General features: G+C 37.9%; 1 protein-coding gene across 13 annotated transcripts in view; it reads left to right on the top strand.

Moving 5' to 3' along the window:
- Nucleotides 1-20,965, top strand: part of LOC119862161 (transformation/transcription domain associated protein) — a 159,266-nt gene that overhangs the window by 70,597 nt on the left and 67,704 nt on the right. For all 13 annotated transcript variants that reach the window (XM_043493177.1, XM_038418305.2, XM_043493178.1 and 10 more), the window contains 12 exons: nt 436-561; nt 2,696-2,842; nt 5,536-5,738; nt 8,006-8,127; nt 9,688-9,901; nt 11,408-11,587; nt 12,054-12,200; nt 14,116-14,235; nt 14,547-14,834; nt 15,361-15,498; nt 15,975-16,087; nt 16,569-16,704. In XM_043493177.1, the coding sequence (XP_043349112.1) occupies nt 436-561; nt 2,696-2,842; nt 5,536-5,738; nt 8,006-8,127; nt 9,688-9,901; nt 11,408-11,587; nt 12,054-12,200; nt 14,116-14,235; nt 14,547-14,834; nt 15,361-15,498; nt 15,975-16,087; nt 16,569-16,704 (1,934 nt within the window). The remainder of the gene's footprint in view (nt 1-435; nt 562-2,695; nt 2,843-5,535; nt 5,739-8,005; nt 8,128-9,687; nt 9,902-11,407; nt 11,588-12,053; nt 12,201-14,115; nt 14,236-14,546; nt 14,835-15,360; nt 15,499-15,974; nt 16,088-16,568; nt 16,705-20,965) is intronic.

Below are 20,965 nucleotides of genomic sequence, written 5' to 3'. Positions count from 1 at the left end.
TCATGTGGAATACATCATTATCCATTGACATAAAAACTTAATAACCTGTGGCAGTCATTACTTTGACTCAAGAAATGCCTGCTATAAATTTAATGTCTTTTGCAATTACCATTTTTCTGCTTTGAAAAATGCTGTTTTTCAGTAGTTGAACATCACTGTTTTACTAAGACGAGAAAGAGAAATTGGGTGTAAAGAGAGGCTTTAGGTAACATGGAACACTTGACAAGGATAAGCACTACTAAATTAATCGAAACCATCTTATTACTAGGAAAATTTTAGTGAGCATACTGGGGAAGTGATACCCAACACACAGGCCACGGTGGTTGTATAATAGATACAGGGTTTTTTTACATGCAAGTACAGAAGGTTCAGAGAGAGCCCCTTGTACTGTTTTTAATAACTAATTTGGTTTTTATTTTGTCAACGCTGTCTCAGGTACTTCAAGTGTAGCATCAAAATATGAAGAGCTAGAATGCCTATATGCTGCAGTCGGGAAGGTTATCTATGAAGGACTTACTAATTATGAAAAAGCCACTAATGCTAATCCTTCCCAACTCTTTGGTGAGTTTCTCATTCTTCTTGGACATGTCTATAAATTGGCTCGCTAATTAGCGTGTTCTCTGTCATTAGGTTTTATTTTGTTTTCTGTAAGGGGGTTGATAACCGTGTAGATAGTGCTGCGTGCTGCCCTGGGAAATCTGGATGTAGACATGATCTTGGGAAGAAGGCTGACAGCCCTGAGGAATAAGACTACAGGGCTCGTTGCATTCTATCATTCCCAAGCAGCTGGCTTGAAGAGAAGTATTGAAAATGGATACTGGTGGCTGGATAGGTGCCTTCGTTACTAAGGGCACGTAGGAAGGAGAAAAGGCATTTAAACTAACAATGATGTAAAGTAAAAGCTATTGGAAATTTCAGCTGGAGCAGCCAAAATTCTCCAGTTACTATTTTTGGGGTATAATATCATGGGTGTTTTAAAAAATGAAGTAAATACACGTAAAATTTTTTGTCCAGTATTTTTCGTTTGAATACAAGCACCGGTTTGTTGAAAGCATCAAATGTTAGCTGATTTAAATCACATAAGTCTTATTTAGAACTTGGATTCTGAATAAGTGAAGAATCTCAGATACAGTACACTCTTTTCAAAAGGTAACATTTCTGAATGTATTTTTATTAAGCACATTTTTGAAAAGCTGAAACGCATTCCTAGTTCACTATTTATTTACATTGATTAAACTACCAGGGAACTAATCTCCCTTTGGTTCTTGTCTGACTGCTTGACTACAACTGAGATATGTTGGAATGATTAGACAGTTTGGCTGGTCATAGCAAGTTTGGCACAGAATTGGTTCTGTCAATAATGCAGACTTGAAATTGCACAAGTTAGAAAAGCTTGCTGCTTTAAATGGCAAATGTCCTTCACTATCCTAGTTTGTGATCTGTGTAGACAGGTGTAATTTCACTTAGGGAATTGCCTATTTGTCAGGTGTCAGGATGTGCTGTACAACACACTAACCAAGAAAGAGACTTTTTATCATTTGTCCAGAGCACACTCCAAGGTTAGATTCTGCTGTTTTCCCTGAGTCAGTCTATATCTTATCGATTATAAAAAACCGGTCCAGACTCTTAAAAGATACCAGAGTTCAGGCAAATTTGTGAGGGGTGGAAAAGGAGGGACAAAATAAAGTAAAACTTTCAAAGCAGTCATTCTGTCTTTTAATAGAACACTGAAACTCTAAATATTGTTTTGGGTTATTTGATGAATTATGAAGTTGCAGAAAAGTGAGAAATGATTGTTACTTCCAGAATAGGGTTTCTAGTCTATTTGTATACTGTGTGAGGACAGGTGTTGCTATATATCTTGTAAAATCAGCTGCCATACATGAACACCAACATACTTCAGAGGAGCATCAATCTCTACATTTATATCCAATGTATGTGCACAAATATACAGTTTGAGGGGGAAAATACGTATTTGTTCTAATACAGACACTTAGGAAGCATCTTTAATACTAAATGACAGCTCCTGCATAGCTCGAGTATGTACCCTTTTAATTATGGTGATTTCTTACCTACTTAGTAACTGATATATGAAACTAATTAATGACATTCTGGGAAGATTACATCTGTATCCAACAAGTGTGAAGCTTTATTTTCATATTATGGGATTTAAGAACTGACCTGTTCCAAGGCATGGAAAAAAGCCATTTAACAAGGCAAGAGTCAACTATTAGATATATTTGGGGTATTTCTATTGCAAAACTGAGCTTCGACCGAGTAGGAAGGAATGCTTTGAGAGAGCTAAAAAGCAAAATATTGCCATTAATCTTCGTTTATTAACCTTTTCTATCATGCATCTACATAGATTTCCTGTCTTTGTAACAGGGATAACTGCATATCCAAGATAGGACACAATTGTCCAAAAGTAGAGCACTCCGCCTTTCCTTTCATAGGACAAGTACAGAATTATTTAGTTAACTCAAAATAGGGCATGGTGTCCCTAGCTCTGTTTGCCAGAAGCTGGGAATGGGCAACACGGGATGGATCACTTGATGATAACCTGTTTGGAAGACAGGGTACTGGGATAGATGGACCTTTGGTCTGACCTAGTGTGGCCATTCTTATGTTCATCTGGTTACCCAAATTATGAATGATGATTTTAGTTGTCTTTAAAGAGTTTTTATTTATATCTTAGGTACTTTAATGATTCTGAAGTCTGCATGCAGTAACAATCCAAGCTACATAGACAGACTGATTTCAGTCTTCATGCGATCCCTACAGAAAATGGTCAGGGAACATTTGAATCCACAGGCTGCATCAGGAACAGCAGAAGCAACCACAGGTAATAATGCAGGTTAATAAAGGTTTTAAGTAATGTAATCCAATCATAATGCAGAGATTTAGAGTGGTTTTAGCTGCTTGTGTATTTAAGGTTGTAAATTCCATAGTGCGTTGAATAATTTGAAAATAATCCAGTAAAAAGTGAGAAATCTTGTTGAAAGTATCGACTGGAAAAAAATAACATTTTGTGTGTTCTTAATACCTGCTGAACAAAACTCTAACATAATATTGAGTCAAACATCACTTGGTTAGTAACTGTTTGAAATGCAGTATATTTAAAAATAATTGGATTCTTCAGAAGTATAGATTGACAGTTCTCTGCTTTCAGTGACTCTTTAAAATAAGAGGTGTAAACTAATAGTAGGGAAGCAGTTGTTTGTGAAATCCGTTTACTCTGAGTTGGTGCCCTTGTTATCTTCTTACAATGGTGACTTTATCAGTAGATGGAGTTTTGTCTGTCATCAAATGACCCAAATCATGAGTCAATAAAAAATACTGCTAAAGATATAAATTTGTTAGTCTCTAAGGTGCCACAAGTACTCCTTTTCTTTTTGTGAATACAGACTAACATGGCTGCTACTCTGAAACCTAAAGAAATAGTCATATTAAAGAACAAAATATTTCAATTAATGATGAATTTGCTGAGGAAAATAGTTTGGAAGAAACGCTTCCAATATTAGATTTCTAACTTGCATTCTAATTACACAAAAAAAGAACCTTGTGAATTGAGACTAATCCCTGAGTAACTCATTGCAAATTATTAAATTTGGCAGATAAGCTAGTCAGGAAATTAACAGAATAAGAATACTGCATCACAAAATATTGTTTTCATTTTGACAAGTTTAGCTTCAATTACTTATACCTCATGATTTATTAGTATACTGTAATATTTGTCAAAGTATTATTAAAATGAGGCCTCACCATCACCTTTCCAACTGAATTATTTTCACATGGACATGACCAAAGGGGAAGGCTCTCCTGAAGAGCACTGTGGGCCATTGTTTTGGGTATGGTACATAGACTGTTTTCAAAGTGATTATAAGGATTTGTATCCATGGTAACATTTTCTGTTGCTGATATTTTAATAGTTTTCCCTAGAATTTTACATGAAGTTGCACCGATAAAGAGGCCTTTAACCATGTTATCCTTAATTGCAGGATGGATTGATTTAAATCAAGGCTATTTAAATTACCACATGGAAAGCCTCCATTTAAATAATTGATTTAATCAACTTTTCCACTTGTATTTGTTATTTTTTGAAGAATTCTCATTGGTTGATATAACTATTAAAACATGTTGATTTACAACTAAATAGAACCTTTATGCTAGATTTGGTAAATCTTTTTGCTACCTAGCAAACTATATACATTTATTTAAGCAATTATATAGCTTAGTATTTTCAGATGCTTATTAATTGTACATTTTCAGTAGGTTAGAAAATGGTGAATGATATATTATTTACTAGATAATTAACTTTTTTTGTTCATGATTTGTCATGCTGCATTAGGATGGTAACTGGAATTTAATTAAAGACAAAACTGCATGTAACATTTATTTTTATTAAGCAAAACCTGAAATGTTTTGGATATATAAACTTCTCTTATCAAAACATGTTTCACATTGACAACTAAATTATAATTAGGCCTTAACATATTTTGTGTTATAGTTAGCTTTCATTTTAAAAGGTTTATTTTTAAAAATAAACGTATTATAGTTTAAATAATAAAATAAAAAAAACTATTTAAATAAAAATATATTTTTAATTTTTTTATTTTAAAAAATCATCGATTACCCACCCTGCTTAACTGGGTAGATGGTAGTACTGCTGAAAAGGATCTGGGGGTTATAGTAGATCACAAATTGAATATAATTCAACAATGTGGTGAAGTTGCAAAAGAAAAAAGCTAATATTCTGGGTGTGTTATATATAAGACACTGGAGGCAATTGTCCCGCTCTCCTCAGCACTGGTGAGGGCTTATCTGGGTACCGTGTCCATTTCTGGATGCCACACTTTTGGAAAGATGTGGACAACTTGGGGAAAGTCCAGAGGAGATCAGCAAAAATGATAAAAGGTTTAGAGAACCTGACCAATGAGGAAAGGTTAAAAAAAACTAGTCATGTTTAGTCTGGAGAAAAGAAAACTGAGGGGGAACCTGATGAGTCTTCAAATATGTTAAGGGCTGTTAAAAAGAGGAGTGTGATCAATTGTTTTCCATGTTCACTGGAAGTAGGACAAAAAGTAATCCACTAAAGCTGCAGCAAGGGAGATTTAAGTTACATATTAGGAAAATCTTTCTAACTAATAAGGATAGTTAAGTACTGGAGCAGGCTTCCAAGGGAGGTTCTGAAATCCCTGTCACTGGAAGCTTTTAAAGAACAGGTTGGACAAATACCTGTGAGCGATGGTCTAGGTTTACATGGTCCTACCTCAGCTCAGGGGTCTGGACTAGATTAGATTACCATTTGAGATCATTTCCAGCCCTGTATTTCTGTGATTTGGTGTTTCTTGTGTAACGTGTTCATTAGCTTACCTCTCCGTTGCCTGAGAGAAAGGGTGATATTTAGCAGTTATCAGCTTCACAGATTGTTAGCAAAGTTAGAACTCAAAGGTTCTACTGTGCAGTTCATACTGAAACCATTTTTTCTGGCATATGAAATGACTGATTAATAAAATTATGCACTTCTATCCATAGCAGGTACAAGTGAACTAGTAATGCTGAGCTTGGATCTTGTGAAAACTCGTCTTGCTGTGATGAGCATGGAGATGAGGAAAAATTTTATCCAAGCTATTCTAACATCTCTCATTGAAAAATCTTCTGATGCTAAAATTCTTCGTGCAGTGGTAAAAATAGTGGAAGAGTGGGTGAAAAACAATTCTCCAATGGCAGCCAATCAGGTAAATTGAAAAGTTAAATCAGGTGAAAATCCTTATTCCAGTCAAAAACTAATGAAAACCTGTAACTTGCATTTTCTGTTCAGTGTTTGATAAAGGGTTCTGTAAGGACCTAAGTCTGCATATTTTTAAGTGCAGTCTATAAATTGTGAACGCTCTGGGCTCCCAAGGAAGAAATGGAATTAAGAATGCTCAGTACATTATAGGCTACAGTTTCCCTTTCATGTGAAATAGTGCTTTGCTAAGAAAACTTTTTTTTTTTGTTTTGTTTTTTTTTAAAGCCAAAGGTTCAAGTGTCCAAAAGCCAGTATTATAGGGCCATGTAAAGTTGCTTCCGTTAAAGTAAGATGACCAGATATTTGTAGGTAAAGCTATATCTTACCAATTGTATCACTTTCCATAACATCATGCAATGTCCTTACCTACATTTTATTTCTGAAAGAATTTGGCTGTGAATAAGGTCCAAAATGTTGCGATTTCAAGCTAAGATCCTGATTGAAGTTTTTAAATTTACAGGCTGAAAATTTTAGACTATTGAAAATCTTCTTTCTTTGATGTGATGAGTACATATTTTTATGCCTATGGGTGGGTGGGTGGGGGTGTGTGTATACTGTGGGGCTTTTCTCATGCAGTGAGTACATAATTTTATTTGTATGTACTTATCAAGGTGTAATTGCTGTTGTCTTAAGTGTAGGGGTTTTTTCCGCATTGTTCTTGCCTAAGTTTTTTGAGATAGGCGTGTATAGGCTCTTGAGGAGTGTCGTAAGTGAGTGTTGATCATTGTAGCAGAGATATGTCTGCAGGTTTTGCATCTGATGTTCTGGCGGGGTCTGATGCTGCTTTGAGTTGGTGTGCCCTGGAGTGTAGGGAGCTTGCTTCTGATGATGAGTTTGGAGAGGTTGCGATGTTGTTTGAAGGCCAGAAGTGGGAGTTCAGGAAAGATTTGTTTCAGGCTGGGGTCCCCATCAAGTATGAGTTGTACATGTTTGATATCCCATATGGATTCCAGTGTCGGGTGGTAGGTGACAACTAGGGGTGTGCGGACAGAGCGTTTTATTTTTGGATTGAAGCATATTCTCTCGGGGTATTTGGGTGGCCCTTACAATATGTGCTAACTACTTATGCTAAATAGTCTCTTTCACATTGCATGTTGCTGTGATGCTGGGAGTACCTTTCCTAGACCTGAAGAAGAGCTCTGTGTGGCTCGAAAGCTTGTCTCTCCCACCAACAGAAGTTGATCCAATAAACAATATTGCCTCACCCACCATGTCTCTCTAGTATGGTTCAATGGCAGTGTAGCCAAAAAATTTTTTTACACCTTTTTGGAACACTGGTTGGTCACAGTATTTATAGTCACAAGAATGTCCGTACTAGGTCAGACCAGTGGTCCATCTAACCTAGTATCCTGTTTTCCAACAGTGGCTGGTCTCAGATGCTTCAGAAAAAATGAGCAGAACAGGGCAGTTTATTGAATGTTCCATGCCCTGTCATCCAGTCACAGCTTCTGGTAGTCAGAGGTTTAGGGATACCCAGAGTATATGGTTGCATCCCTGACCATTTTGGCTAATAGCCATTGATGGACCTTTCCTCCATGAACATATTCTTTTTTGAACCCAGTTTCCACAGGTTGATTGTTGGTGTGTTAGTAAGTACTTCCTTATGTTTGATGTAAACCTGTCATTGGGTGACCCCTGGTTCTTGTGTTAGATGAAGGGGTAGATACGCGTATTCACTTTCTCTACACCATTCATGATATAGACCTCCATCATATCCTCCCTTAGTCATCTCTTTATTTCCTAATATGAACTGTCCCACCCTTTTTAATCTCTCCTCATGTGGGAGCTGTTCCAAACCCCTAATCATTTTTGTTGCCCTTCTCTGTACTACTTCCAATTCTAATATGTTTTTGAGATGGGGTGACCAGAACTGCATGCAGTGTGGGTGTACCATGGATTTATATAGTGGCATTAGCTATTAAACAATTAAACTTTTATCTTTTTTTTTAAATGATTTTAAGCATCCATAGCTTTATTTATTAATCCATAGCATCCATTCATATTTCCAGCATAGTATGTATTCTAGAACTATAAATTCTTTAGAGTTTTTGTTTTTTATACTTTTAGAAAGCATGACCTTGTTTCAAGCTATTTTTCAGTAGTGTAGGAGTGAAAAAAATGGTGTAGAGGATGGCTGAAATGTACTTTGAACATGCCATTTCTCCTTGTGTTTCAAGATGAATTGAGAAAATTAATCATGTCTCATTTTAACAGACACCTACTCTCCGGGAGAAGTCCATTTTGCTAGTGAAAATGATGACCTACATTGAAAAACGTTTTCCAGAAGACCTTGAATTAAATGCCCAGTTCTTAGACCTTGTTAACTATGTCTATAGGTAATTATAGCAATTAATCAAGTATTGCAGCTTATTGGTTCATAATTTGTACCATACATGACCTTTATAACATGCCATCCATCTTTTAAGGCTATATTAGATTTGTTGTAAAATGCACAATCAGCTTATTTCACTGAGACTGGAGTGAACATATTTACATATTCACATTAGATCTTCAGATACAAAATCTTTTTACAGCGCTTGCTCCAAGCAAAAAGAAAAGGGGTTGTGGCATCTTCATAGTTGATCGTGTTGCAGAGATAGTATTGACTGCTAGTGCAGTGTCCCTCCATTCCCCTTTGTATGAAGCTTTTCTGGAAGCTTATTGTAATGCATATTTTTCTAGTTACTAAGGGCTTGGCTACACTTACATTTTATAGCGTTCTGTGTGAAAAATCACCCTCCTCAGCGCAGCAAGTCAGAGTGCTTTAAAGCACTAATGTAAACAGGCTCCGAGAGGTGAATTACCAGGAGTGCTGGGAGAGCTCTCTCCCAGCGCTTGTGCACGACCATACTTGCACTTCAAAGCACTGCTGCGGGAGCGCTTTGAAGTTTCCAGTGTAGCCATGCTCTTAGATTGCCACAGTTGAGTCTTCTATCCCTGAATAGAAAAACATTTTACAATAATTGCCTCACCACAAGATAGTGTGTGCACTTCTAGTAAGTTATAATGGCCACTAAGGAATTTTGTACTTTAAATATATGCCTTGTTTTCAGCCATTCATAGCCAGCTAGCAGAGTAGCAGCAATGGTGCAAACCCTTAGTTGTAGACAAGGCAAGCTTCAATTTGCGTCAGTGGAGTTTACCTGGGTATTTCAAGCAGAAAAAACCTCCATCAGTGCAAATCAGAGATTGCCTTGTCCAAAATAGAAGTGTGCACTTAGGCGGCTATGCTCATGACTGAAATCAGGGCTACTTCTCAGTAAAGACAAAGCTTGACACTTAACCAGCAATTTTCTGCTGATTGCAGGGGAGTTTTATGTCATGTACTAATATTTTCTTAAATGTTCTTCTCAAACTTCTGCCCCTGCATGTATGGCACCTGGCTAACAATTATTGTCTATAGTGATTAGCATTGTATACACATGAACTTCTAGTTTGAGTGTAAGATGTTCTAAAAGCAGTTTGCATAACTGTGTGGTGCAAGGGTGATTCCAACATCCAAAATTCCAGCTTGCCCAATCTGGACAATGGACTTGTAGAGAAACCACTGAAACATTGCATTACTAATTTGAGCCCTATAACATTAAGCTTGTAGAAAGCTTTGTTGGAGAGCTAATCCAGAGAGATAAATAGTGACTTCCATTGGACATGGTGGGTCTCTTGGCCATTGTGGTATTTGTTCTTGTGATCTGACTCCATGTAAGATGTTCTGAAGGGACTTTTTGATATGTCACAGAAACTTGTGCTTTTTTTGGTAGTAAACAAAGCCACACTTGACTCTAGATATTAACATCTTCCAGAAATTGGTAGAACAAAAGAAAATATCCTCCGGCTAAATAAATAGGTTACGCTTTCAAAGGCCGGTGTATTATCAATTGCTTATGTTTTCTTCCTAGGGATGAGAATCTTTCTGGAAGCGAGCTCACTGCTAAACTTGAACCTGCATTCCTTTCGGGGCTGCGTTGTGCTCAGCCGCTCATCCGAGCCAAATTTTTTGAGGTCTTTGACAATTCCATGAAGCGTCGTGTCTATGAACGCCTACTTTATGTAACTTGTTCTCAAAACTGGGAAGCAATGGGAAACCACTTTTGGATCAAGCAATGCATTGAGGTAGGAAAACCATTTTTTATGAGAACTGTGAATGTCATTTTATAAATGATATTTGCTCCTCCTTTCTCTTATGAATGTGTAGCTGTATTGTGTGTATCTAATGAAGTGAGCTGTAGCTCACGAAAGCTTATGCTCTAATAAATTTGTTAGTCTCAAGGTGCCACAAGTACGCCTTTTCTTTTTGAAAAGTGATATAGCCCTGTAAAACTCCCCATATCAAGGGTGCCATTTTAGATGTTCAGAACATTTTAAAACAAGTATTAAGCTTTTAAATATTGAAAAGCTGATGTCTGGGAAATCTCTGCAACCATGTTCTTGAATCCAGTTGACAGTGACTTTTAAAGCTTTAAGGCTTCAGTTTATCTGAGAAAAGCCTAGTCAGTGCTCAGATTTTCTTTAAGCAAAAAATGACTTGCAAACAAAAAATGACTGGAGGAGGAATCTTTTTGGCAGATTGAATCCGAAAAGACAGATCAGAATGGAGTGTCAGAACTGTTGCTGAGAGAGATTTTAAAGGGGGATTGCTGTGGTGTGAAACCTGGTTTTTGATCACTTTATCTAAAACAAAACATAACTAAATCACCAATTTCTTTGAAATGACCTGTATTTCAAAATTTGAGTATAAAATAACCAAGCACAAAGCAGTCATTTTATTAACTTCATCTGAGAAAAATCAGAGCAGCTTTCAGGGGACGAGGAACAGCAGGAATCTTCTACATCTCTTTTTAGGTAAGCCATGTATTTTAGTGGAAAATTGTATATATTATGTAGATTTAGACACTAAATAAAAAAAATTCCATAAAAACATGATGCTTAGATGCAGAAGACTCCTGTTCCCTATGTGTTCTTATGGGGTCTCTAATCTTACTATCCCAACGTATGGCAATACGTTTCCTGTTGGAGCTATAATCAAATGGCAACCCCAAAGGCACAATGACCCACCACATATCGGTGACAGAAGGTGATGAGCCGAAGATAGAAGTCCACTTTGTTCTTTGAATATGTGTGGCGTGAACAGCAGGACTTCAAGCTTCTCCCCTATTGATAAACCTCAGCTCTGACCAAAAGGGGAACATCTAGCAAAGACAAGATACTCCATGCCCATTCAATCTTTGGCCCTTCTGATACTACCAGTAGAGATGCGGATTAATGACCAAATGTCCATGTCCTAGACTCTCACTATCCAGTTTTCTCCAACTGCTCGGCAATTTCAGTTGCCATCTTAACTTCCTTATTGACCCTTTTGTGCTTGAACATGTACAGCAGAGAATGTAATTGCATTTCCTTTCTGACTCATTCAGGCCAGCCTGACATCGAAACTCAATTACTAAAGGGAAGTTCAAACTGCTAAACGTTGTCCCCACACATTCACGGTGGATTTGAGAAGGACTGAGTCCTCTTATGACAAGGAAAAAAGGTGTAATAAAAAATAAATCAAGGACATGTGTTCTTAAATACATCACACACACTGGGTTAAAACCTTTGCTTTGTTTTTTAATTTCTTAGCTCCTGTTGGCAGTATGTGAAAGAAATACTACAATTGGCACAAGCTGTCAGGGAGCCATGCTTCCATCTATCACTAATGTAATCAACCTTGCTGACAGTCACGATCGGGCAGCATTTGCTATGGTAACCCATGTCAAACAAGAGCCTCGAGAAAGAGAAAACAGCGAATCCAAAGAAGAGGTAACATTTTATTTTTATTTTACAGGAGATGGTTATGTCTCACCAAGCACAGTTTATGGGACACATCTTAATGCTAGTCTGAATTGCTATAGATGTGTGTAAAGTAATGTGCAGTGACACCTAGTGTAAACGAATAATGAAGTTAAGTAGATGTAATTTTTAATTAAATTTTAAACAATGGTTTACTACCATTTGACTTACTAGCTCTGTGTACCCATGTTAATTCATCTTTTTTTAGTCTTCCGTCTATTCTAGATGACTGCTTTGGCCCTTTTTCTCCCTTAACAGTGGAATAAAATTTTAAAATCCTAAAAAAAAAGACAATAATAGTTAACAAGGGCTGAAATAATGAGTAGAACACTTTTTTTTTTTTTTTTTTTTTTTTTTAATATTTGTACAGAAATGGAGCGGTGATAATTATTTACTTGAAAGTATCAGCATTCTAATTGGCCTTACTTTTGTGTAGGATGTGGAGATTGACATTGAATTGGCTCCAGGAGATCAGACGAGTACGCCTAAAACCAAAGAACTTTCTGAGAAAGACATAGGCAACCAACTGCACATGTTGACCAACAGGCATGACAAGTTCCTTGACTCTCTTCGAGAAGTGAAGGTTGGTATAAGTTATTGGTCGCATAGCATGAAAACCATTGCTGCAATATTGAAATTCCCAAACTGTGATTCACACAAATGAATTCTTTTTTGTTTCTTTGGTTCCACTGTTAATTTTATTTTATGCTAATACTGTATATTTCAAAAGTCTTTTGAAAACTAGAGCTTACCTACTTTTACATTTGGCTTTCTCCTGGTCCTCTCTCCCAACATCTAACTCCATCCTATACCTATGCCATCATATTTCTCTCCTCCATTTGGGAAAAAAAAAAAAAGCATCATCTTTACTTTGCACAAGTTCTGAAAACAGTAGGGCTCAGAGATTCAAGAGGGGTAATCTTTGCAGCCTGTTTTACCTGGTCCTATCCCACCGCTAATGCACCTCTACCCCGATATCTTACCGTCTTATAGGTGAGACCGCGATTATACAGGGTAGGGAGAGGAACCACTCCCCGCCCCAGCTCACCTCCGCTCTGCCTCCTCCCATGAGCATGCCGCCGCCACTGTGCTCCCCTCCGTGCCCCCAGCTGATTGGCGCGGGAAGTCTGGAAGGAAGGAAGTGGGGGGGCGCTCAGGGGAGGAGGCGGAGCAGAGGTGAGCTGGGGCAGGGAGCAGTTCTTCTGTGCCCCCAGTTACTTGCTGCGGCCCTCCCAGCGCCCCTGCCACCCCAGCTTACCTCCGCCTCCTCCCCTGAGTGCTCCACCACCACTCTGCTTCTCCCCCCCCTCCCTCCCAGGCTTGCCGTGCCAAACAGCTGATTCGCGGCAAGCCTGGGAAGGATGGGGGAGAAGCGGAGTGGTGGCACTTGTGGGAGGAGGCAGAGGTGAGCTGGGGCCGGGGGGGCGCAGAGGAACTGCTTGCAGTAACACGAATTCGGATATAACGAGATAAAGCAGCCCTGCTCTCCGGAGTGCTGCTTTACTGCGTTATATCCAAATTCAGGTTATATCTGAGTAGAGGTGTATATTTCATGTCACTTTCATGGCTGCCACTGCTGCTCCTGTGGTACTTGTGGTGCTGATTACTTTGGCCACCTCAACAGTCTTGAGCTTTTGCAAGCAATAAGGTCCTAATTAACCTCCAAAACCCTGAGGTTAAGCAAGCTTGAGTGAGTGTCTTCATTAAGGAATAAAGTGAGAACTGCTTAGTTATACTGACAATTTGAAAAGTTACTAATTGTATTTCCAGTTACTTTTGTCAGTGGAAATTATGTAGTATCATGCTTACTCAGTCTGAAGGGCCACATGTGGGTAAACACAAGCCATCTGGAAAACCCTGCCTTTGAGTGGGTGAAATCAGGTGATTGGGCTCCTAACTTCAGTACACATCAATTAAGGTTTTGCCAGATACACCTATTGCATTTAGAATTGAACAAAATATCTGTTGCATTTAGATAAGAAAACCACTGCCACAAAAACACAAGAAAGGATTAAATCAATTAGTAAAGCGTGGTAACAGATTATAAACAGCATTGGCTTTTAATAATTCATAAGAAGCTAATTGTTAGATGAGCGCTATTTTGTGGTACTCTGATCGTATCAGTAGATCTAGCCAATTAGCCCGCTTGTTTTGTCTTACCACCAAATAGTCAGCAACCCCATTGGTCACCCTTTTCTCTTCTCTTCCATGAGAGCTTCTTACTTTTTTATTTGTAGCTGTTATATTCATGAGTTGTTGTCTTAATAAACATTGGAATACGATTACATTTATTTCACAATAGTTCTCTTACCACAAAGGGAAATTTTGAAAAATTGTATTGGTTATGGAACACTTGGGAAAGCAAGTAATGTAACTGCTTGCACACATCTTGGGGAAGCTTAGCTGCTGGACTGTAGTATACAGTAACTCTTTCATGGTGCAAATTCATTGAAAGGTCTTTTTTTCCTTTGCATCCCTAATTATTTTTCTATTTCTAGACTGGAGCGTTATTAAGTGCCTTTGTTCAGTTATGTCATATCTCTACACCGTTAGCAGAGAAGACTTGGATCCAGCTTTTCTCCCGATTGTGGAAAATTTTATCTGATAGACAGCAGCATGTGAGAATCATTTTTGTGTCTTTTTGGTAGTAGCTGGTGTTTCAGTAGATTATAATTTTCTGCCATAATTACTTGTTCCCTCACTTTAAAAAAAAATCCATTTCTAGTGTTTCCTCCAGCTATATGTCTTAATACTGGTTGCTTTTGAAAGAAATTGGTTTCTTCAGATTTCAAAGGGAATTAATCTTTTCATGTTTTAACTACTATATGAAAATTCCCTGATCTGAATGTTGTTAGTAAGACTTTAAATATGACCTAAGTGTTGGAATAGTCTGAATGAAATAGTCACTGTTTCTGTTGTTTAATTCCAGGCTCTTGCAGGTGAAATAAGCCCTTTCTTATGCAGTGGTAGCCACCAAGTGCAGCGAGACTGCCAACCAAGTGCACTAAACTGTTTTGTGGAAGCAATGTCACAGTGTGTTCCTCCCATTCCCATCAGGCCCTGTGTGCTTAAGTACTTGGGTAAAACTCACAACCTATGGTTCCGTTCCACATTGATGCTGGAACATCAAGCCTTTGAAAAAGGATTGAGTCTTCAGATTAAACCTAAGCAGACAACAGAATTTTATGAGCAAGAAAGCATAACCCCTCCTCAACAGGTAAGGAATAACATTAATTCAATTATGATAGCCTACTAAAGGCAGAGAAGACCTAGGGTAACCATAACCCGCTGACACAAAATTAAACATGAAAGTATCTGTCCAAACTGAGTGCTAAAGTGTGTAGCTATCATGTTAATTACCATAAAAAGACCTAATATGCTAGTGGAGACAAGCCAGGTCAACACGTGAGCAAGTTTTGAGAGAAGTTGAATTATAATATGGTGCATTGTTAATTTTTTATATATCCGGTGATAACAGACCACTTACTTCCTTGGTTTTTAAAGAGTGATTGTACAGTGGAGATCTATACATAAAATTAAAAAATATCATATTAGAACTTAATTGTTATTTTCAGGTCTTTCTTTCTTACAGTATGTTGTGTGGCGTTTTTATCATACACGTTACTTTAAAATACGCAAACTAACATGCTTTAATGCGTAAGGCATTTATTTAATAAAAAAATTGATCACAAAAATCCGGCAACATTTTGACCTTCGGAGAATGTGCTTGGTTATTTTTTTAGGAAATACTGGATTCTCTAGCTGAGCTGTACTCTCTTTTACAAGAGGAGGATATGTGGGCTGGACTATGGCAAAAGCGCTGTAAATTTCCAGAGACAGCAACTGCTATTGCTTATGAACAACATGGCTTTTTTGAACAGGTAGTATTTGCACAATACAGGTACATTGTTAAACTTTGCTTTATATAGATTAACTATCAGGTATAAGCATACTAAAAGCCCACAAAATGTGTACTTTATTATTATTAAGAACAAATAGAAAATTCATATGAGTTGAGGATAATGTCTCAAATAGAACTTCTTTTGTTTGAAGTATTAGTTTGACTCCTTAGTACCTTGATAAGATATGTTTGAATATAGCTAAAACTAGTTTCCTGCAGTACATCATTAATTTGACTAAGAAGCATAAAATTATAAATAGGAAAATAAGTTAACACTCTTAATCTCCTAATTTATTATAGGACCTGATAATAGAGGTATTTAAAGAGAGTTTTTAAATCATGTATGTGTCTTCAAAAAACATCTTAATGACATGCAATCAGATATATGTTTAGAGCAGATATAAAACTAAATTGAAGTGCCTTTTATTTTACTTTATTTTATTTTATTTTTTTAAGGCACAAGAAACATATGAAAAAGCAATGGAAAAAGCCAAAAAGGAACATGAACGAAATAATGCCTCCCCTGCTATCTTCCCTGAGTATCAACTCTGGGAAGACCATTGGATTCGGTAAGATTTTAAAATTGGAGCAGAACAATGTTGTTACAAAGCAATATAAAAGACGTATTCTAGTACTTTAAAACATCGGTTACTAAAATAAACTAAGCCCAGCACATTTAAGATACAGAGCAATTTAGGAAAATAAAATATTATACTGCTACTCCTTTAACAGACTTCAGAACTGCTATACATAAATCATTGCAAAAGTATTAATTTGCTGTTTGTGGAAACAGACTTCATGTGGAATTTGTTTTCCCATTTAATATTGGGGTCTGGGTCACATGAAAGTGCAGTTTCCCCCCTTCATACACTTTTATATTATGGTTGGTTTTGTTGTTGTTTTGTTTTTAATCCTACAGTCTATTTACAGCCGTTGCAATGCCTTCTAAGCATTTTTCAAACATACACGAATGCAGATGCTCTCCTGATATGAAATGCTTAAAGTCACTTTTAAGTAACTCTTGCTAACACCGTGTTTTCATTTTCGTAGCTGCTCAAAAGAGTTGAACCAGTGGGAACCTTTGACAGAGTATGGCCAGTCAAAGGGCCATATAAATCCCTATCTGGTACTCGAATGTGCATGGAGAGTCTCAAACTGGACTGCTATGAAGGAGGCACTGGTGCAGGTGAATATTTTTCTTTGAGAATGTGCAGAGAGAATGTGGTGTTTCATTGTTCATTTGTGCTGATTTGTGTTTCTTCAAAGTCAGCATTACAACTCATTTCACAGAAGCAGTAAACTCCTCTTAGGGGATTTTCTTCTATGTAGCACACACCTGGGTATTTTGGCAATCAGAGCATATTGTTTCAACAGACTAACTTGGGTCTCTCCTTTTTACTTTTTCCCCACCTTTCTGTCTCTTTGCTACCCTGTTATGAAATATCAATTCTGAATCATAAGGAAGCTTTGTAATCACCAGGGTGTGTGAAGGTTGGGACACGGTGTCAAAATATTAAAAAGCACCTAATGGCTGACTGGTGAACATGCTGGTGCCAGTAGTGATTTATAGGGAAGCTTGCGGAAGCATTTACAGTGCTGCATAAAAAACATATCTGGGGGGAAAAAAACCCAAAACCTAAACATCAAACTAAAACTTGTGGGTTTGTGTGGTATGGGGATAGATTAAGCATAAAAATAGGTGTAAGATGGTAGGGGCAAGATAGGGATGGGGAAAATAGATTTTGTCTATCTCTTTATGGTTGGTTTTTCCGGAAAACGAGGGATGGTGATGTGAAAATCAAACTCTTGTACCTTCTATGGATGGATAGATTATAACTAAACTCCCAGTTTTTAAATGGAAAAGCCCTCTGTCTGCAGTGTTAATGTAAGTTTAGATGCTTTGATTTTAAGTGATAGAGGATGAGAACACATCGCCCTTTCCTTCAGAGTCTTATAATAAACATTACTGCTTCCACAACCACCTACTGTGTATAGTTTTGCAAGGCTGTTAGGGTGTGCAAAGGCCGAGATTGACACCTACATAGGAAAACCTGCATACACCAGGAAATTGTCTGGATAAATTTTGGTTTCCCTCAATCGACCCTTTGAAGGGGGATGCTTGTTTCCATATGTTCTGATACTCCAAGATTGCAAGGGACATAGTTAAATTCCAGGATATTCAGAGAGTTTTTTTCATAGAAGTCCAGTACCAGCCTTTATTCTGCTAAAATATGAGATTGTGGAAGGGAAAATGAGATCATGGAAAGTAAGCATCCCCTGGTTTTACTTGGACTTATCTCCTTCCCACAGCTGTGGAGCTTGAGCCCTGTGGAGTTGTGGTGCAAGGTTTTTGGGTGATTTGCGGAAATGGGGAGTATGCCACAGAACTGCAGTATTCTTTCCCCGACCCAGATCTACCTTTTTAAGCTTGCAGCAGTAGAATTGAAAAGTAACCTCAGGGCATAATGCTGAAAACCTAAAACTTGATCTATTTTAATGTAGACCACATTATTTCAAATAAAACTACATTAATTATTAGTAATGCACAAGCTACTTCAACAAAAGAAACATCCCTCTGCCTCCATTTGTCATTAATATGCTGATAGGTAGGATTGGCAGTCTAGTGCTAAATCTATGAAAGAGAGAATGGAGTAAGCCACACATGAAATTTTATTTGCTAGGTTTAAATACAGAATGCCTGAGTTTTGGAGTGTACTTGCTGTTGATAATGCCAGCAGATATTATTTTAGTGAAACAAGTATTGCAAACTGGGGCTGCAGGCTGTTTATATGCTGTGATTGACACATGGCAATTACATGCTTGGCAAATACCTGTTCTAATTTTTCTTCAATTTTATTGCTCTGCTCTGCAATGCCATAATAGTGTATTTGTTTTGTTTTCAGAAGGGGTATTTATACAGTGTGACTGTTTCCCACATTAATATTCTTCCACTTTCTGTTTAAATTATAAAAGACCTCTGAAGTAACTGTTGGGTTTCTCCTTTTATTTGGCCTTTTTTTGAGTCTACTTAATTTTATTTCAAAATGAGTCTCAAATATTATTTAATTTTTTTTTTAACAGGAAATCTACTCAACTTTAAACTTTAAAACTACATTTTAAATAACCATATTATTGGTAGGGCTGCTAGCACCACCTATTATTAAGGTGGCCCGACATTTCCCATTATAAGACCCTGTTTTCAGTTGTTTATTACTTTGCCAATCTTAAACCATTTAGGGTATAATTTTCCATGCAGGGTGTCTGCCTCAGGGTGATTTTTAATTTCCTTCTGAAAAGGTTCAGCTGTTTCTGAGACCGGGGCTAGGGAAAAAAATGTATTGTTTTGCCTGTGTTAAACTTTTGAGACATCTTCTTTGAAATGCTCTAGCATCCCCATACTTTGGAACAGGGAGTTCAGATTTGACATGGGGTGCCCTTTGTGTCAGGGATGTACCTTTTGTCAGCCTTGTAAAAATCCCTCCAAATGTGGCCAAGTTATATTACGGTTTGCATGTGCTTCGTAGAGACTTGCTAGTGCATTACAGTTAAAATATCTGAAGATTTCATGCTCACTGAATGTGCCCAAACCTCTCCTAGCACTGACCAGACTGCTCATGTGCCATCCGCAGATGTTGACTGAGCTACTTCAGCCCAGGGCTACAGGCATGAAGATGATTGTCCCTCTAATGCAGTGATACTCAGACTGAGGCTCGCAAGCTGCAAGTGGCTCTTAAATGTGTCTTCTGCAGCTTTTTGCAGCACATATTAAGAGTGTGTGATTTAATTATTAACCAATCAGGAAGCGTTTACTATATTATTAACCAATTGTAGTTGATAAAATACTTGGTCAGTCATTTTGCTGTGAGAATTTTATTTTTATATAAATATATAACATTCTCACAGCAAAATGACTGACCAAGTATTATTATTATATATTATTTTATTTTTATATATAAGGTTTTTTTGGGTAATGTTGATTGCTAATTTGGCTCCTGAACCAGTGAGGTCTGAATATCGCTGCTCTCATCTACTCTGGGCTGGAGTGGGGTTGGACACTGGAACTGAGACCAGGGAGCCTATCCTGTGCTCTCAGTGAACCCCCTGCAGGCTCCCAGACAGCATGAAGGAGAATGTCTCCTCTGCATTTGAATCAGATGGCTAAAGCCAGACCAAGGGGGGTGTCAAAGAAGTATATATTAGCACCAGGAGTCTGGTGAGACTGGGACTGGATGGGCATGGAGGATAGGACTCTGAGTTATGGGTGGATGAGGAAAATGGGAAATGTCATGGGGGAGAGTGGGAACAGTTGGCTGGGGAGGGTGAGATTTGAATGAGGAGCTGTGGTAATAGGGGGAAGACCCGGGACTGGCTGGACAAAGACTGTGACTACGAACCAGTGTGGTGGGGAATGGGTGGATGGGCAACTGATCTGCCAAGGAGCTAAGGTATTGGGGGAGAACTTGGATTGGCTAAGCAAAGAGACTGGGACAAGGAGCCAGGGAGGGAAGAGACGGGCAAGGAACCAGGCGTTAGGGGAGAGACTGAGTTTTGATGAGAGGTCTGGGGAGCTGGTGAGAGGAGAGAAAGAATAGATGAGGAGCTTGGAAGGGTGAACTGGACTGGCTGGGCAAGGAGACTAGAGGCAAGGAGTTGAGGTGGGAAGGGGGTAATAGTTGGGTGGGGAAAGAGGCAGAATGTCTGAACAATTTTTTTTTCAGATTTTTTAAAGCATCCCTATCCTGAGACTTGTAGTTTTTGTCCTGGAAGCAATTATCACCAATTGACAAACTTCTAGTAATAGGAACCTGGGGTAGAAAGCGTGGTATGACTTTGTCGAGTTAGTATTACTGATCTGAGCTATTGTAACGATCTCATCTTATACCTTTCGGATGTCGCTGCAGATAAGCTTCAAAATGTCTGATGTGCCAAGATTTTTAAATCAAACAAATCTTCAGACTTCAGGTTCAAAATATGTTTAATGCATTGGAGATAACAGGTTTTGCGTCGGCTCTTGTAGTTTAATGTGAGGCTTATTTTAAATATGTGACCTTTAGAAGCCTATAGTGCATATATACTACCTCCTCCCCTCAGATTTTCTAAATTAATTAAGTGGCACAAATACTGCATTTCTTTATTTGAGATAAGGAACCGGGTATTTAAGGAGAGTGCAGTGGTCTTACTTTTTCACTTAGTAATTTGTAAAATGTATGATTTGCAGCTGCCTACTATTGACCTTCCTGATTCATTAGAGTTCATTATTGTGTTCTGGTTGTAATCCATTCTGCTGAACAACATGCACTTGAAGACCACTTAACCTTCCTCTTGTCCTTTTCTAGGTTCCACTCAAGAGATTATGTGGTCTTTGCTATCCATATGCTTGATTAATGCATACTTTGTAAAGTTTTGACTGTTGTAGAGCAGTCAGAAGGCAGGAGGAACGTTGTATA

Source organism: Dermochelys coriacea, chromosome 10, assembly GCF_009764565.3.
Source record: "Dermochelys coriacea isolate rDerCor1 chromosome 10, rDerCor1.pri.v4, whole genome shotgun sequence".
Classification (NCBI taxonomy): Eukaryota; Metazoa; Chordata; order Testudines; family Dermochelyidae; genus Dermochelys; species Dermochelys coriacea.
Note: the sequence above shows the minus strand (reverse complement) of the source record. Positions and strands in the feature narration are given on the sequence as shown.